General features: G+C 58.1%; 1 protein-coding gene across 1 annotated transcript in view; it reads right to left on the bottom strand.

Moving 5' to 3' along the window:
• Positions 1-731: 731 nt before the first annotated feature.
• The window catches only part of FBLN1 (fibulin 1), a 67,607-nt gene continuing 53,841 nt past the window's right edge, over positions 732-14,497 (bottom strand). Inside the window, exon 17 of the mRNA XM_087814976.1 lies at positions 732-1,504. Coding sequence (XP_087671102.1) covers positions 1,365-1,504 — 140 coding nt within the window. The 3' untranslated portion in view covers positions 732-1,364. The remainder of the gene's footprint in view (positions 1,505-14,497) is intronic.

Raw genomic sequence — 14,497 nt, 5'->3', positions numbered from 1 at the left:
GTCTGACAGTTCAGAGAGGAAGGGTTTAGATTCTGATCAAACGAATTTGGATTCCATCTCTGTCTCTCAAAAAATCGTGCGACTTTGGGCAGCTGAGTTCCTCCGAACCTGGTTTGCCCATCTCCGCTTTGGGCATGACCGCGCCCACCTCCCTGGGTTGCCAGGGGAAACAAAGCACCTCCTGCCAGGTGCCCAGGCTCGGCGCCCACGGGTGCTCTTCCCTGCCGGAGCGCAGCGGTATTGCTCCCAGCAGCCTCTGGAGGGGGCGCCCAGCAGCTTGAGCTCTGACTTGCCCAGCAGGGCTGGACGTGGGTGTGGTGAGTGCTTGAGCCTCACTTCTCAGAGGGTGGGCACTGGGAGCAGAAACGGTGTGGGCGGGAAGCTTTTCCAAGATACACAGCAGGCTCTGCCCAGAAACCTTGGAGGGGGCAGGAGGATCTTTGAGAAGACCTAGGGGGACATCCCCAGGCGCTTTGCTAGCAGGGAGCCCCCTCTCTTTTTAAAAGTTTTTCAGAGAGGAAGGGGAAGAGACAGAAACAGCGACATCAACACTGATCAGCTGCCTCCTGCATGCCCCCTGCTGGGGATGGAGCCCAAAACCTGGGCACGGGCCCTGACTGGGAATCGAACCAGGACCTCCTGGTGCATAGGTCAAAGCTCAACCACTGAGCAACACCGTCCAGGTGGGGGAACCCCCCTTTTTTGAAGGACTCCCACACACAGGCCATAGGGAGAATCACAAAGCTGTTTATTTTTCCACCTATGGTAAGAGGAGACGGATGCAGGGAGCAGAGAAAACCCTGCCATTCCCCTGGTGAACATACTGGGGCCACACAGACTGGACAGGCTGTGTCTTTACAACGGGGTTTTCCTGTTTCAACAGAATAGCAATTTACTTCTGAGTATCCCTGGAGGCATTATGTCATGCTGCTTCTGGGCAGGATTTATCATATCTGCTAGACTACGGCAGCTGTGTCCCTGGAACTGGGCAAACACAACCTGATTGGCAAAAAGTACCTGATGTTAAACTTCATACAATCAGGGCAAAAATGGGTCTTTTCTTGGCATTATGAGTAACTGCCCCCTGAAAAATGTCCTTTCTTTCCTTGGTCCTTAGCAATGCCTAGCCCACAGGCAGCAATATGTGTTTGCATTTAAAAAGTTGAGTAATTGGACTCATTGCAACACCAAAATACATCAGATGGACTTATTCACCTGGCCCAGCTTAATACATGTCAGCCTAACACTACAAATATATAAAATCAAGAAATGTCTGGGTGGTACAAACAGGGACAGGGGGCACAGTTGTTGGCAGCAATGACTTGGCCTGGAGATGCAGACTTGGCTGCGCCACAGACCAGCCCTCAGAACCAGTACTCAGAGACAAAGATGTGGACATTGACGATATTTCGGTGGGACACCACGCCCCTGACCACGTAGTTCATCTCTAGCTTCAGGACAGCGTGAAATGGGCCCACGATGGGCCGCACTTGGCGCACAACACCTGGGGAGAGAGCAGAAGGTGTTTTGGAAGTTAGCAGGGGCTGTGGTAACACAGATGTGGGAAAGGATTTTCTCTCGAGGAAGTTCAGAACTAGAAAGGGCCTCAGACCTCAACTCCCACTCTGTGCCAGATGCTCAAGTCCCCTGCACAGCATCTCCAAGTAGTCAGCCCTGGGCTCTACTTCCACCTCCAGGGACGAGTGGCAGTGAGCTCACACCAGCCTTTCTATCGCCATGCGCAGCTTGAACTGTGTGGAATCCGTGTGGCGGGCTTGGGAGTCAGACAGCTCTGGGGCAACGCCAGCCCCTGCTCTCTCTCACCTCTCCGACAGGGGATTTAAGAGCCTAGAAAGGGCCTGGCATGGGGAGGATGCCTAGTAGATACCCATCCCTTCCCTCCTGCCACTGTGCCCAGTTCTGACCCTTGGGAAGAAACAAAGCAGGAGGGAGTCTCCTCCCTGTCATAGTGAGGATTCCAAGGGGGCCCTGGAATCCTCTTATCCAAGCACAGAAGTCCCGATTCCCCATGGGACGTACCCCTGAATCCCTTGCTCCCCACACCTCCCCAAACCTGTGCCTTCCTGGCCAGCTTGTCTTCAGGTCAGGCCCTGCTCGCTCCACCTTGCCTATGAGGCACCCAAAGGCCCATGAAGAGAACTCTCCTGCAGTCTGGAATGAGACAGATGGGGCTGGGGCAATGGACTGTGCCCTTTCTGGGCCACAGGCTCCTCAGCGAGCAAGTGATGCCACGTGACCCTGTGCTTGTGGGCTGCGTGATCCAGACATCCTGGCAGCGTCTGCCAAGGGTGTGAGCCCCCGGTGTGGGGGCACCCCCTCACCAGACCTGCACATGCACGCACGCATCCCTCAACGGGCACCAGCAGCTGGTCTGACACAGAAAACAAACAGAATCCAGGGTCCTGCTCTCAAAGCCCAGGGAGGACTTGGTAAGTGTCACAGTCGGAAAGGTATTTGTACACTGTCCAGCGGGGGTGAGAATGGAGGTGAGGGCGGCCGGGGTGGTAGGAGAGGCTCTCTGGCCTGCAGGCTGATCCCCAGGGCCAGGCGCAGAGCAGGTGCCACCAGCAGCTGTTGACATTTAGGCACGAACAGCCTCCAAGGTCCCTTTTCCATCCCTTTTGCTCTAATAGTGGGACCTGCCCCAAGTCACTGAGGGTGTGTGGAATCGCCCAACAGCCTGCTCTCTGGTGGGAGCATGTGACCGTTTCTGTGGCTGGTGTCAAGCCCCCAACGTGCAGTCACCGCAGGCAGGCTGAGCGATGTTCCACCCTAGCTCCCCACACCCTGGTGACGCTCCCCAAGAGCAAGCTCGGAACTGCGGCTCAGCCCCGAGGTTAGCGCTGCCGGGTTGCCACTCCGGGCTGGTTTCCCCACACAGCCCCACTGCAGACTTAGGACGTGTGCTCGTGGTGGCATCACCAGGCCCCTGGCACCCGCCGGGCACGCAGCAAAGCCGAGGGGAGGCTGCAGGGCTGCGAAGGCCGCAGCAAGAGCAGCTGGTTCCCAGCGGGAACACCAAGTTCATGCTCGGAGGGGAATCTGGGTGCGCCCCCCTCCCCTCACTCCCTGGGCTTAGGTTTCGAAAGTGAAATGCCCAGCAGCCCGGTGGAATTCCAGGCTACTCTAAGCAAACAAGGGCTTTGGCTGATGGAGCGATATGCAGGCTGTGGTGGGCTGTCAGCACCCTCTCCCCGCCTGACCCCGCGATGACACTCCCGCTCTGTCCTCTGTGAACCCCCAGGAGCATCTTCAGCTCCTGCCTGAGACGTGGGCTTGTCACCACCCTTGGTTTGCCAGCGGCCCCTGCTGACCGGGCCCCTCCCTGGGCACAGTCTGGGCCAGGGTCGGTGTGGGTGCCCCAGTGGCCTCTTGTGGGGCAGCCTCATGCTCCCCAGCCCCCCCTCCCCGTGTCCCCACCAGCACTACCTCCTCTCCCCAGGTCTGAGGCCAAGAATGGCGCCCACCAGCCTCAGGGCAGAAAGGGCTGTGACTATGACTCCAGTGCTCAGAGGGGCCGAGGGGACTTGAAGAGGCCACAGGCTGGGCGAGCGTGAGAACTACGTCAGGGCAGAGGAGCGATGGAGGTGTAGGGAACACGCCTGCAAGTTACAATCAGATAGATGCTTATTTCTATATGTTATTATGTTTAATACATCATGTAATTAATCTAGCAAATATGTAATTATAACTATAAGATATATATTATAACTATATAATATCAATGTATTTTTAATATATAATATTTTAAATTTATATAAACATTCCTATGTATATATGTTTATATAAATGTTTATATAAATTTATACTAATATGCCCTTTATATTTATATAAAATTATACATTATACATTTATATCTAAAATATCACAATAGGAAATAGTTACCACACACACGCATTTAAATGAACATTCCTTGCTGCCTGCGGGAGCTGCCACGGCATCAGCAGTTCAAACCCACAGGCGTTTCTGGGCATGTCTCCGTGAGCCAGGCCCTGGGCTGAGGGTGGAGGGAAGGTGACGAGGGAGCTGGGTTCAGCCTGGGGACAGAGGGGAGGCCGTGCGAGTGCAGCGAGCCCGCTGGGAAGGGGGACAGCGGGACCCCGGAGTTCCTCAGCCTTTCTGAGTCTCTTTCCTCTTCTGGGAAACGGACTCAAAACAGCAGCCTTCAAAGTCAGAAGCCCAGGAGACCACGTCCCGGCCGCGCCCGACGGAGCCCAGGCCCTCCCCCGACCGCACTTCTTTCTTCAGCTTCCCCACGCCCGCGCAGGCACCCACCCCGTAGAGGGAGGCTTAGGGAACATTCTAGAGGAACCGACCTTAGACGGGAGTTTGGAGGCTAAGTCAAAGCCTGGGAAGCGGGAAGGACCTGTGCAAACCCCCGAAGTATGAGGGTTCCGGCCAGTGCTGGGAACAGTGCCAACCCCGGGGAGACGGGCAGATGAGGCTAGGAGGCGGGCAAGGGCTGCTCAGGGGGCCTCGCCCCTCCCAGAGCCAGGAACCTGGGTCCGCAGCCTCCTGGCCGCTCCCCGGCCCCCCGCCCCTCGCCCCTAGACCAGTACCGGGGCAGAACCTCCGCCAACCTTCCCAGCGCGGGCAACAGGGCAGAGATAGGAGCGCATGCTGCCCACCTGGGTGTCACAGGCATTCGGCATCCTCCCCTGGGGGGCCCAGTTCCCTCCACCCGCTCGATGCCATAGACGGGAAGTCGGCACCCGCCATGCGCCAGGCACTGGGGACAAGCTGGACGGCTTCTGTCCCGTCTGTGAAGCCTCCCCGGTGCCACCTCGCGTAGCCTGGTACCTGGCCTCCCTCGGCCGTAACCACGCCTGCCCCTTGCAGGAAACCTTCATCGGCTCCCACATCAGGGCCGCGTCGGCACCACTCACCCGCCTGTCCCCATCCCCAGCCCAGGGCCTGGGCAGGACACAGCAGGAACTCTGTCATCGTTTTTATTATTATTTGTAACCCTCACCTGAGGTTATTTTTCCCATTGCTTATCAGAAAGTGGAAGGGGGAGAGAGAGACATCGACTGGTCGCCTCCCTCCCGCACACGCCCCGACCAGGGCCCGGGATGGAGCCTGCAACCAAGGCACCTGCCCTCGGCCGGGATCAAACCCAGGACCCTCCTGCCCGCAGGCCGACGCCCGGCTAGGGCCCCATCATGACTGCCCAGCGGGACGAAGGCAGAGGGAGAGGGAAGGAGGGGCACAGTCCCCGAGGCCCCCACTCGCGGAAGGAGGATGCAACTTTGTCCCGAAGGACCGGGGAGCCCCTGAAGCCTCTGAGCGAGGGCAGTTTTTTCCAGAATGACCATTCCAGCAGCAACATGCAGGACAGAAGGGGACAAGTCGGTCACGCTGGCCTAGTCCCAGCGACCTGCTGGGCGTTTACCTCCCCAGCTTCCCAGGGCCCCAGGAAAAAAAAAAAAAGGCCTCGGTGCTGGGTTCAGCTGTGTTAATCTTGCAAAGCCCCATCCTTGGCATTTCTGCTCCGGGTCTCAGACACCGCTGGTATTCCTCGGCGTGTCTGTGCCTCTTGAAGATATAATTAAGCCTTTTTTTCCCCTTTGAAAAATGCAGGCCCCCTCGGGCACTTCGTGTCTCGTCTCTGCTCGGTAAATTGCATGATGTGGGGGGGATCCGGGAGCCTGCAGAGGGAGCACCGGGCCCGGTGGGGGGGCTCTGTCGCCTCCCGGGGTCTGTGGCTGGGGTTCTGGGCCCTGGAAGCCGTCCCCAAGCTTCTGCTGCTGAGGCGGCCGCTCGACCATCCAGCAGTTGTTTGAAAGGATGGGAATCGGCCGCCAGGCCCTTTGCGACACGAGGCGCCGATCTCTACGGAGACCGGGAGTCACAGCCTGGGCTTCCTGGGTCGGTTCCCCGCCGACCCCCGTGTGTGTGAGCTTGGGGGAGTCACCGTCTATTCTGAAGTTCAGCCTCCACCTCACAAACCCCGTGATTCTGACGGAGTGTGATGGCCTGAGCAGAGCTGTCAGAGTATTTTAACCAAGAAGGCAGTGATTCGGGAGACCACACGCCGTCCCACGCCGGTGGAAATTAACGGCTTTCTCAAAGGCAGAGATCTGAGCAAAGCCACAGATCATCATAAAAGGATCAGAAGCTGCCCGGCTGGTGTGGCTCAGTGGTTGAGCATCGACCTAGGAACCAGGAGATCGAGGTTCGATTCCCGGTCAGGGCACATGCCCAGGTTTGGGGCTTGATCCCCAGCAGGGGACGTGCAGGAGGCAGCTGATCCATGACTCTCTCATCATTGATGTTTCTCTCTCCCTCCCTCTCCCTTTCTCTCTGAAATTAAAAATTTAAGAAAATCAGAAGCTACCGCTACCTGAAATCAGGTTAAAGTCGTGTTTTTTTGGCTATCACCAGTCTCCCCATGTGATGTTACGGCTAGAGGCCAACGGCACCATCTCTCTTGGTCACTCCTGTATTTCTGGTTCTTGGAACACAGTAGGTCCTTGGTCCTACTACGCACCTGACACATAGGAGTCACTCAACACAACCAGCAGTTTAATGAATGAATGAAGTAAAGATCAAAGCATTAAGCACAATTTATAAGGTTGAAAATTATCACTGGAAATGAAAGAGTTGGGGAAGGATGGACAACAGCCAAAGCCCACTGAGTTTTCAGGTGTTGACCACCCAGGGGGAGCCAGGCCTCACTGTCCAGCCTCGGCGGCTGCCACGCAAAAGCCACGTGCAAGGAGGAAGGCGAACTGTGGGCCTGTGTGGACACGATGCTGGAACAGAGGACCCGGGAGCTCAGAGGAGACCCACGTGGTCTCACCAAACTCAAACGCGACGGGCAACGGGGAAGGAGGGAAGCACCACCCGATCCCCGCGAACTTTCCTTGATAGAAGCAAGGATCCCCGCAGGCTCGGAGTCACAGCACAGACCACAGGCAAAGGGGAAAACCAGGAACCCTTTCAGTCCTTACCAAGCAAAAAGCTCGAGTAGGGATGGACTGGGAAAGGGGCACAGCACGGGGACCGGATGGAAGTCGACGGGCCTCACGCGCCCACTGCGACATTTCGTCTCCACGCAGTCCGAGGAGGAAGACAACCCTTCCTTTCCCCGAGGGGGTAGGGGGGAGGCTCAGAGCTGATGGCCAGGCCACGGGGCTCACAGGGGCACGGAGTCCGCCCAGAAGGGCCCGACCCCAAAGCCCGGCTCTCCACCCCACTGTGCCTCCTCCCTCCTCCTGTCAGGGCGACGGGATGTGGGGGAAACTTCCAGAACACACTGCCCTTGGCAGAGTCGCAAATACAGGGCAAGGGTGGCAGAAAGGACTGCTGGAGTCATCACACGGGCAATTGGCAGCGCAGGAACCGGGTTCCCGAGACCCCATCTTCGCTTCTCGCCCAGCAAACGCCCAGGCAGGAGCTGGAGGGAAGGGGGACAGGTGTCTGGGCTGCATATTTAAAATACCAACTGTCACTCAACAAGTCCCGGCAAAGCTCATCACTGGCGTTTCTCGATTATTATAAATGTGCTCCCTGCACGGTCTCCCGTGAGGGAAACCAGACGGGGAGCTGAGTGGGCGTCAGCCACGGAGTCTGTGTGTCCCCCTGAGCACAAACATAAAGTGTCAGCTTTGCACGAAACTCGCCTTCTCCGCAACTGACGGGCAACAGCAGCTCTACGGCGCTTTGCTATCACGAAGCCCACCCCCTCCCGGTCTCCTTTCCCCTACGTCCAGCTCCACCTCGCCGTCGGGTTCACGGAGGAGGAAACGTGGCCGCGTGGTTGAGTTCTGAACCCCATGGAGCCCGCAAACCAGCCCTCGAACCCAGTGCTTGGGCCTCTGCCCCTCCACCAAGCCCCCTGGCCTCGCAGAGGAAGGGGCCTGGGCCATGGTCTGGAAGGGAGACACCGTCTGATGCACCCATTGACCAAAACTGTGACTTCAAGGGGAGATGAGAAACCGTCCTCCCTGGGTGCGTCTCCCCTGCCTGCGTGAGCACCGACCCACCCTCCCCGCCCCAGACCCAAGCTCATCAGCCCACTCAAATCCCTCCAGATGCCCCCATGTGGGCAACTCACACACCAGCCACCCTCCTCCCAGCCCCCGAGAACTTGGAGTCACCTCAGCAGGCCGCTGGCCTCCAGCCCTACAAGCGCAACCCTGCTGAGGCTGACAGACGGACGGACAGATTCTGTTTGTAGGAGTTTCTAGAACCTCTGCGCTCCACTCCCCACCCTGCCTCAGGTCAGGCCCCGTGGGCCCTACCTGAAGGCTTCCAGAGCCTTCCTCCTGGCCAGCCACGCGCCCGCACCCCGGGCCAGAGCCCACTTTCTAGAGCTTAAATCCGACCGTGGGGTCTGCTGGCTCGGCTTAAAACTCTCCTCACCTGCCCCAGCCCCTTGGCTCACGGCAGGGGAGGCGCACCTTGATTTTGGCCCGTGTGTCCAGTCCTGCCTGGTGACTGTGCCAGGAGCTAGGGTGGCAAACATTGACCAGCGCTGGTCTGGGTCCTCGGGGAGCTCCCGGCTCCTGGGAGGCAGACGTAGGTGACGCGGTCAAGGTAGGCAATGGTTTCAGGAGAGCTATCGAGAAACGCTCACCTGGATGGGCACCGGGCACCCGTGGGAGCTTCACCAAGGAGTTGGTCTCGGGCTGAACCTCTGAAGGTGGCCCGGCAAGAACAGACTGTGGGAGGGGCTCAGAAACGCAGACACAGGAACTTCCAAACTGGGCTGGACCTCAGAGCGTAGGCCTCTGCCCTGGCCAAGGTCACGGCAGTGGGAACCCCACATCGAGCCCCGGCCTGCTGGGTGTGTGCCCGAGTCGCGCCACCAGAGCCTACAACCTCCTCCGTGCCTCGGTTTCCTCACCGGGAGAGCAGGTGCAGTCACCCACAGGGCTGCTCTGAGGAGCACATATAACAAGCGGGAAGAGTAGCTGCCACACAGCAAAGGGCACTGAACCGTTAGCTGTAAACCTGACGACTGATCATCAGGGGCCTGATACCTGGGGTCTCAGCCTGGACCACAGACTGATCCCGGCAGAATCATCAGGAAACACCGGCATCCAGGCCACAGGGAGCGCGCTGTGCCAGAGGGTACCAGAGGGTGCCAGCGGGTGCCAAGGTGTCTGGGTCCTCTCCGTCTTTATGGCCATCAGAAGGTTCATATCATCAGACTTTTTCCAATTTTGCACAACATGCCTCGACTCCGGTTTGGCTAAAACATTTGTTTTTAAAAGAGTAATTTATGAATGCGCCTGGTGATATCAAAGGCTTTTAAAAGGTGTCTAACAGCAGCGAGAGGGTCACAAATCACCCGGCTGGACACAGGCTCCAGGGCGGGGCTGCTCCCCACCAAGGCCTCAGACTCCAGCCCAACCAGGGAGCTGCCCGGGGTCACCAGCTGTGCGACTGGGGTGACCGCTAAGAATTCCTGCATCTATGAAATTGGGGGGCAACGGCAACCTTCACATGGCTTGGGAGGGACAATAGCTGCCGTTTCAGGGTCGTTAGGTGTCCGCACCGCCAGGGGCCTGCCACCTTCCACCCCATCTCTGCTCCATGGGCCCCTGCACAGGGAGCTCGAGAGGTGTTTACCCTCCTCTCATCCCCCCTCGAGGTCCTCCCCCCAATATCAGCAACACCCCAGCCTCCAGGTGAAGTCGGGCCACAGCCCATCCCGGGCCTGCAGGCAACGGGCTGTCACCTAGGGAAACCGCTTGGCTGCTGGCCAGGGTGCAGCCCCAGGGTGACGGGGCCGCGCCTCCCGGGGGAGAGCGCGCCTAATCCCCGGGATCTGCCGTGAAAGCCGGGACATGAGCCATCACTCAGCGCCCCGCAGGGGCGGCCGCGCTGTTGTTTTTAGGTGGAATTTCTGAATCTCCCTTGTAATGTGTACTGATCCCCGGCCAAGCCTCTCCAGTGAGGCTGCAGTGAGGGGTCAGCAGCGCAGGTTTAACCCCTTCAGGGGTAATGATTTTGAAGAGGTGACCTGGGCCCTGCGAGCTGGGACGCCTGACGGTGACTTGACGCCAGGTGGCCGGGCGAGCAGGCCCTTCGCTTTGACGGAGGCCTTGTGTGGCCAGGGGCAGAGGGCAGCGAGGCTGGCACCTTCACTCAGGCTCTAGTCCCTGGTCACTGTGTGCAGCTGAGCAGGCTGTGTGCCCCACGGACGGGGCTGCGGGCGGTGCCCCCTGGGCGTCCCAGCGCTCAGCATCCTCAGCTGTACACAGCGGCCCTGCCACCCGTCACTTCTCTCTCCCCAGAGACATTAACAGGGAAGGGCCCGCCCTGAGGAACAGGCAAGCTCCGCTGCAGGAGCTCGGGGTCCTAGGAAGCGAGGGGGCAGCTTTTTAACCTTATTTCCCTTAATCTTCACACAAGGATATATTTTTCCATTGCTTTTCAGAGAGTGTCAGGAGGGGGAGAGAAACATCGATGTGAGAGAGACGCATTGCTTGGTTGCCTCCCAAACATGCCCCAACCAGGGCTGGGGATGGGGCCTGCAACCGAGGTACGTGCCCTTGGCCGGAATCGAACCCAGGACCCTTCAGTCTGTGGTCTGACGCCCTAACCACTGAGACAAACTGGCCAGGGCAAGTAGGAGTAGGCAGCTTTTTAAAAGCAGGCTCCGTGGCTTGGGCATACAGCTGCTCACGAGCACCCAGCGAGGGGCTTGGCCTGGGGTGGAAACCCAGGGTGTTCTTGTTGACTGGCTGAGATAATTCAGGAATGAAGGGACTGGAGAGGCGTGGCCTCCACCATCCTGCTTCGAGCTGGGTCCGACTGGCCAGCCCAGGCCACAGGATGTAACTACGGAATAGCTCTCAGGTAGCTGGAGTCGCCTTGGGGTGAACAGTCTGGCTCTGTCCCCTGTGCTTCCCCCTGGCCTGAGTGATGATCCCAATAGGCTCACAGATAACATTTGGAGTTATTTCAAAAATGCATAGTTTAGGTACCTTTAAGAGGGGGTGGGAGGGACCCTATGAGGGTGTTGCACTCTGTTCAAGCTTAGAGGCCCCCACATCCTGCTTCAGCACAGCCAGCCTGGGAAGTGGGAACCGTCGGGTCCCTTTTCGGGGAAAAGGTCTGGGTTCCTATTGGTATCGACATCCTGCACACCTACTGTGCACCAGGCTCTGCTAGGAGCATCCACGTAATCGGTTCACCTAATTACATTCATCGGCATCTGTAATTAGGGCACATCCCTCCTAACCCTAACACGGATACCATCTCTCAGGGGAGCCCTAACACCTCATGACCCTCCATCCATTCAGACCTCACGGAGCGCAGGACTGGCCATTGGGGCCCAGGCCGGGGCTGAGGACAGGAACTCTCTGGTTTCTCAGGGGACCCAGGGGCCCTCACAGCCACCTGGGGAGCCACCAAGACTGGACTTGGACCTTGTACACCTGCCTGCCAACTGCAGCTCTGACTTGCTGGCCGTGGGACCCCAGGCTGGCCCTTCAGTTTTTTCCTCTATTAACAGGAAGGTCCGCCAAGGGGGAACTGTCCCATGAGGCCCCTCAAGGATCTAAGTGGAGAGCCTGTGAACAGGGAAGAGTGAATACCCAGCACATAGTAGGCGCTCAAGAGCATTGTGGAATGGATGAGCCAGTTAAGTGATGAGTCCTGGTGCTCCTTGACCGCTGTGACTCCCCACAGCCCCGAGGCCGCCCCCTCCAAGCTCGGCCACAAGGGAGCCAGTGTGGCCATGTCAGCTCCGTGCAGACTTTCTCCACTAGCTAACCCCACGGGAGGGAGAGGCAATGCTTCCAGAGACCGAGCAGCTGCCGAGACCACTCCTCACAGTGAGTGAGATCGACACGAAACCTAGGTTTGTCTATTTGCAGGACCCCTGAAGCTGTAGCAGGTACATCACAGTTTAAGTGAGGAGACCGGTGAAAATCCCAGGAGGCTCAAAGCTAACACCTCGGCTGCCTCCAACGCCGACTTGTTCTCTGGGGCTCATCCTTGTTTTAATAAGAGCAGCGCCTTCCTGTGAATTATGCGAAGACTAAAGAAACAAAACCAGCCGCTCTATCGGGAAAGGAGAGTTAGCAAAGCCTCTATTTCTGTTTTCGTTGGGGCTGGTGGTGCTAAGCAACTGAAGTCTCAGGGCTGCTCTTGTTTTAATTGTTTACAAGGGACATCCTCCGATACAGTCGGGTTTTATGAATCTCAGCTCACGCCGGCGGCCAGACACGGCGGCCTCCTCTCGAGAACAGGACGGTGAGGGCCTCGGGAGGGCCGCTCGCAAAGTCGCGGCTCCTTTACACGGTGATGGGTCTTTCCTGCCAGGGAGGTGCCCAGGCCTCAGGCTGCCTGGCCTCAGGAAATAGGTGATGGCTATTACCGGTCCCCGCCCGTCCATGCCGTGCTCACGCTCCACGCGGCAGACGTCACAACACTCACGGCGGGTCCTCGATCTCGTGTCACGTCTACAACAGGAGGGTCTGCCTCTCAAGAAGCTAAGTTGACCCCGTTGGGCATCACACTGGCCCGGGACCCAGCGGCCAACATGCAAAATTAACTACTGGGTCCAAAAAGCTACTTAAACTGAGCACCCTAGTTCTTGGCTTTGGCAGGCTTATTTTAATTTTTTTATTAATTTCAGAGAGAGAAAGGGAGAGGAAGAGAAACATCAATGACGACATTGACTGGCTGCCTCCTACGCGCCCCCTACTGGGGATGGAGCCCGCAACCCTGGCATGCGCCCTGGTTTTCAAACCAGTGACCTCCTGGTTCATAGGTCAACTCTCAACCACTGAGCCACGCTGGCCAGGCAGCTCTGGCAGGTTTTAACAGAAATTTTGGCAAAGCTTCAGGATAGGCAGATCTTTCCACCCTCCTTAGAAAATGAGTTAAATAGGGGTGGTGAGCAGGCAGGGTGGCGGACGGTTGAGATCCAGTGCCAGCTGGGGTGGCCCCCCGTTGCCGGTGGCCAATCATACACAGCCTGTGCCCACTGCAGCCAGGGCTCCCCCCATGAGTCACCCCTTCTCCAAGCACACCCATTACAGCGGGTGCCCTGCAGAGAGCGAAGGGCCCAGAGCTGGGCACAGGAGGCTCTGTAACGGCCCAAGCACACCTCGGGCGTTCACAGAGCGTTTTCGCACAGGTTGAAAACTCATTTTTCACTGACAGCTGCTTAGGGGGGAATGTGCCAGGACAGCCGTCCAGGGCTCCACAGAGGCAGCAGGCCCAGCCCTGCTCCAGAGCCACCTGATCCCCGCGAAGGCCCAGTTTTCAGAGAACACATTAGGGGAAGCCCGGCGCTTGTTAGGTACTCAGTCAACTTGGGGACCTTCCCTTGCTATTCAGGGGAGAGTGAACACAGCAGCCTCTGGGTCCCAGCGGCCTGTGCCCTATTTTTTTCTGGAACACCCAAACTCTCATCTCAGCAACTTTGCCCGGGGGCAGGCTCCAGCTCTGGGTGTCTGGGAAAGACCAGGGCCCTAGGCCCACTCTTCCCCCAGCACTGAGTGGTCTCGGGCAAGCCTCCTGCCCTCTCTGGCTCTTGTTCCCTCACTCATTAAATGGGGATACCCCCGCCCCCCCATGTCAGAGTTGTGGTAAAAAACACCTGCTCCTGGCACTCAGTCGCTCCTTCACATATGGTGAGACTCAGCTTAGACCTCACCTCTTCCAGGAAGCCTTCCTGACCCCTGTGCCCAGTGTCCGCATGGGGCGTGACCTAGAGCAGGAGGTGTTCAGCCAACACCTGTAAGTAGGTGTCCCTTCCTGGGTACTGCAGGCAGCGTGGGGCTTCACGCTGGTTCCAAACTCTCTCTCCCTGCCTCCCTTATATAAAGGATTTCTGTCTAAGGTGTTATCTGAAGTGAGAACTGCACTCCTGAAAACAAGCTCCCAAGCATCCCAAGCAACCCAGGCATGCGGTGTTTCAGTCGCTCAGTCTCAGGAAGTAACTGCCTCAGTTCCCGCTCTGCCCAAGGGAGACAATCTCGTCCGTCCGTCCCTGGAGGTATGTGTGAGGACAGAGCAGGATGCTGGGTGAATGAGCTGGGCCATGGTTCCCGGCTCTCCTGCCAGGCTCGAGCCCAGGGCAGAACCAATGATAGCAGGCGGACAAGGCCCGGGGCTGTGGCACCACACTGTGCCCAGGGCCGGCCAGTGCCAGCCAGCTACCCCCAGAGGCCCGGAAGCTCCTGGGTACACAGACGTGGAGGGGCAAGGAGGTGGGGGGCAAGAAAACCGAGGAAGAGACCACAGGCAGAGAAATAAGGCAGCAATCAGCGGGTGTAGAGACGAGAGCCCATCCTGAAACACAGCCTGGGCCCCACTGCAGGGAGACCTTGCCCCTCTAGCCTTGGTCCATCCACCCGGGAGGTAACATTGGCAAACTCCATGAGCCCAACGAGATGGGGCGTTCTGCAAACAGATGGAGAAGCGGAAGAGGCAAGGCCCAGGCAGGAGGCAGGACCACAGGCAGGATGAATTCCCAAGGGCCACAGGGGCTCTCCCTCCTGTAGCA

This window comes from Miniopterus natalensis, chromosome 2 (assembly GCF_054644295.1).
Source record: "Miniopterus natalensis isolate mMinNat1 chromosome 2, mMinNat1.hap1, whole genome shotgun sequence".
NCBI classification, from domain to species: Eukaryota; Metazoa; Chordata; class Mammalia; order Chiroptera; family Miniopteridae; genus Miniopterus; species Miniopterus natalensis.
This window is presented reverse-complemented; position numbering and strand designations above follow the sequence as displayed.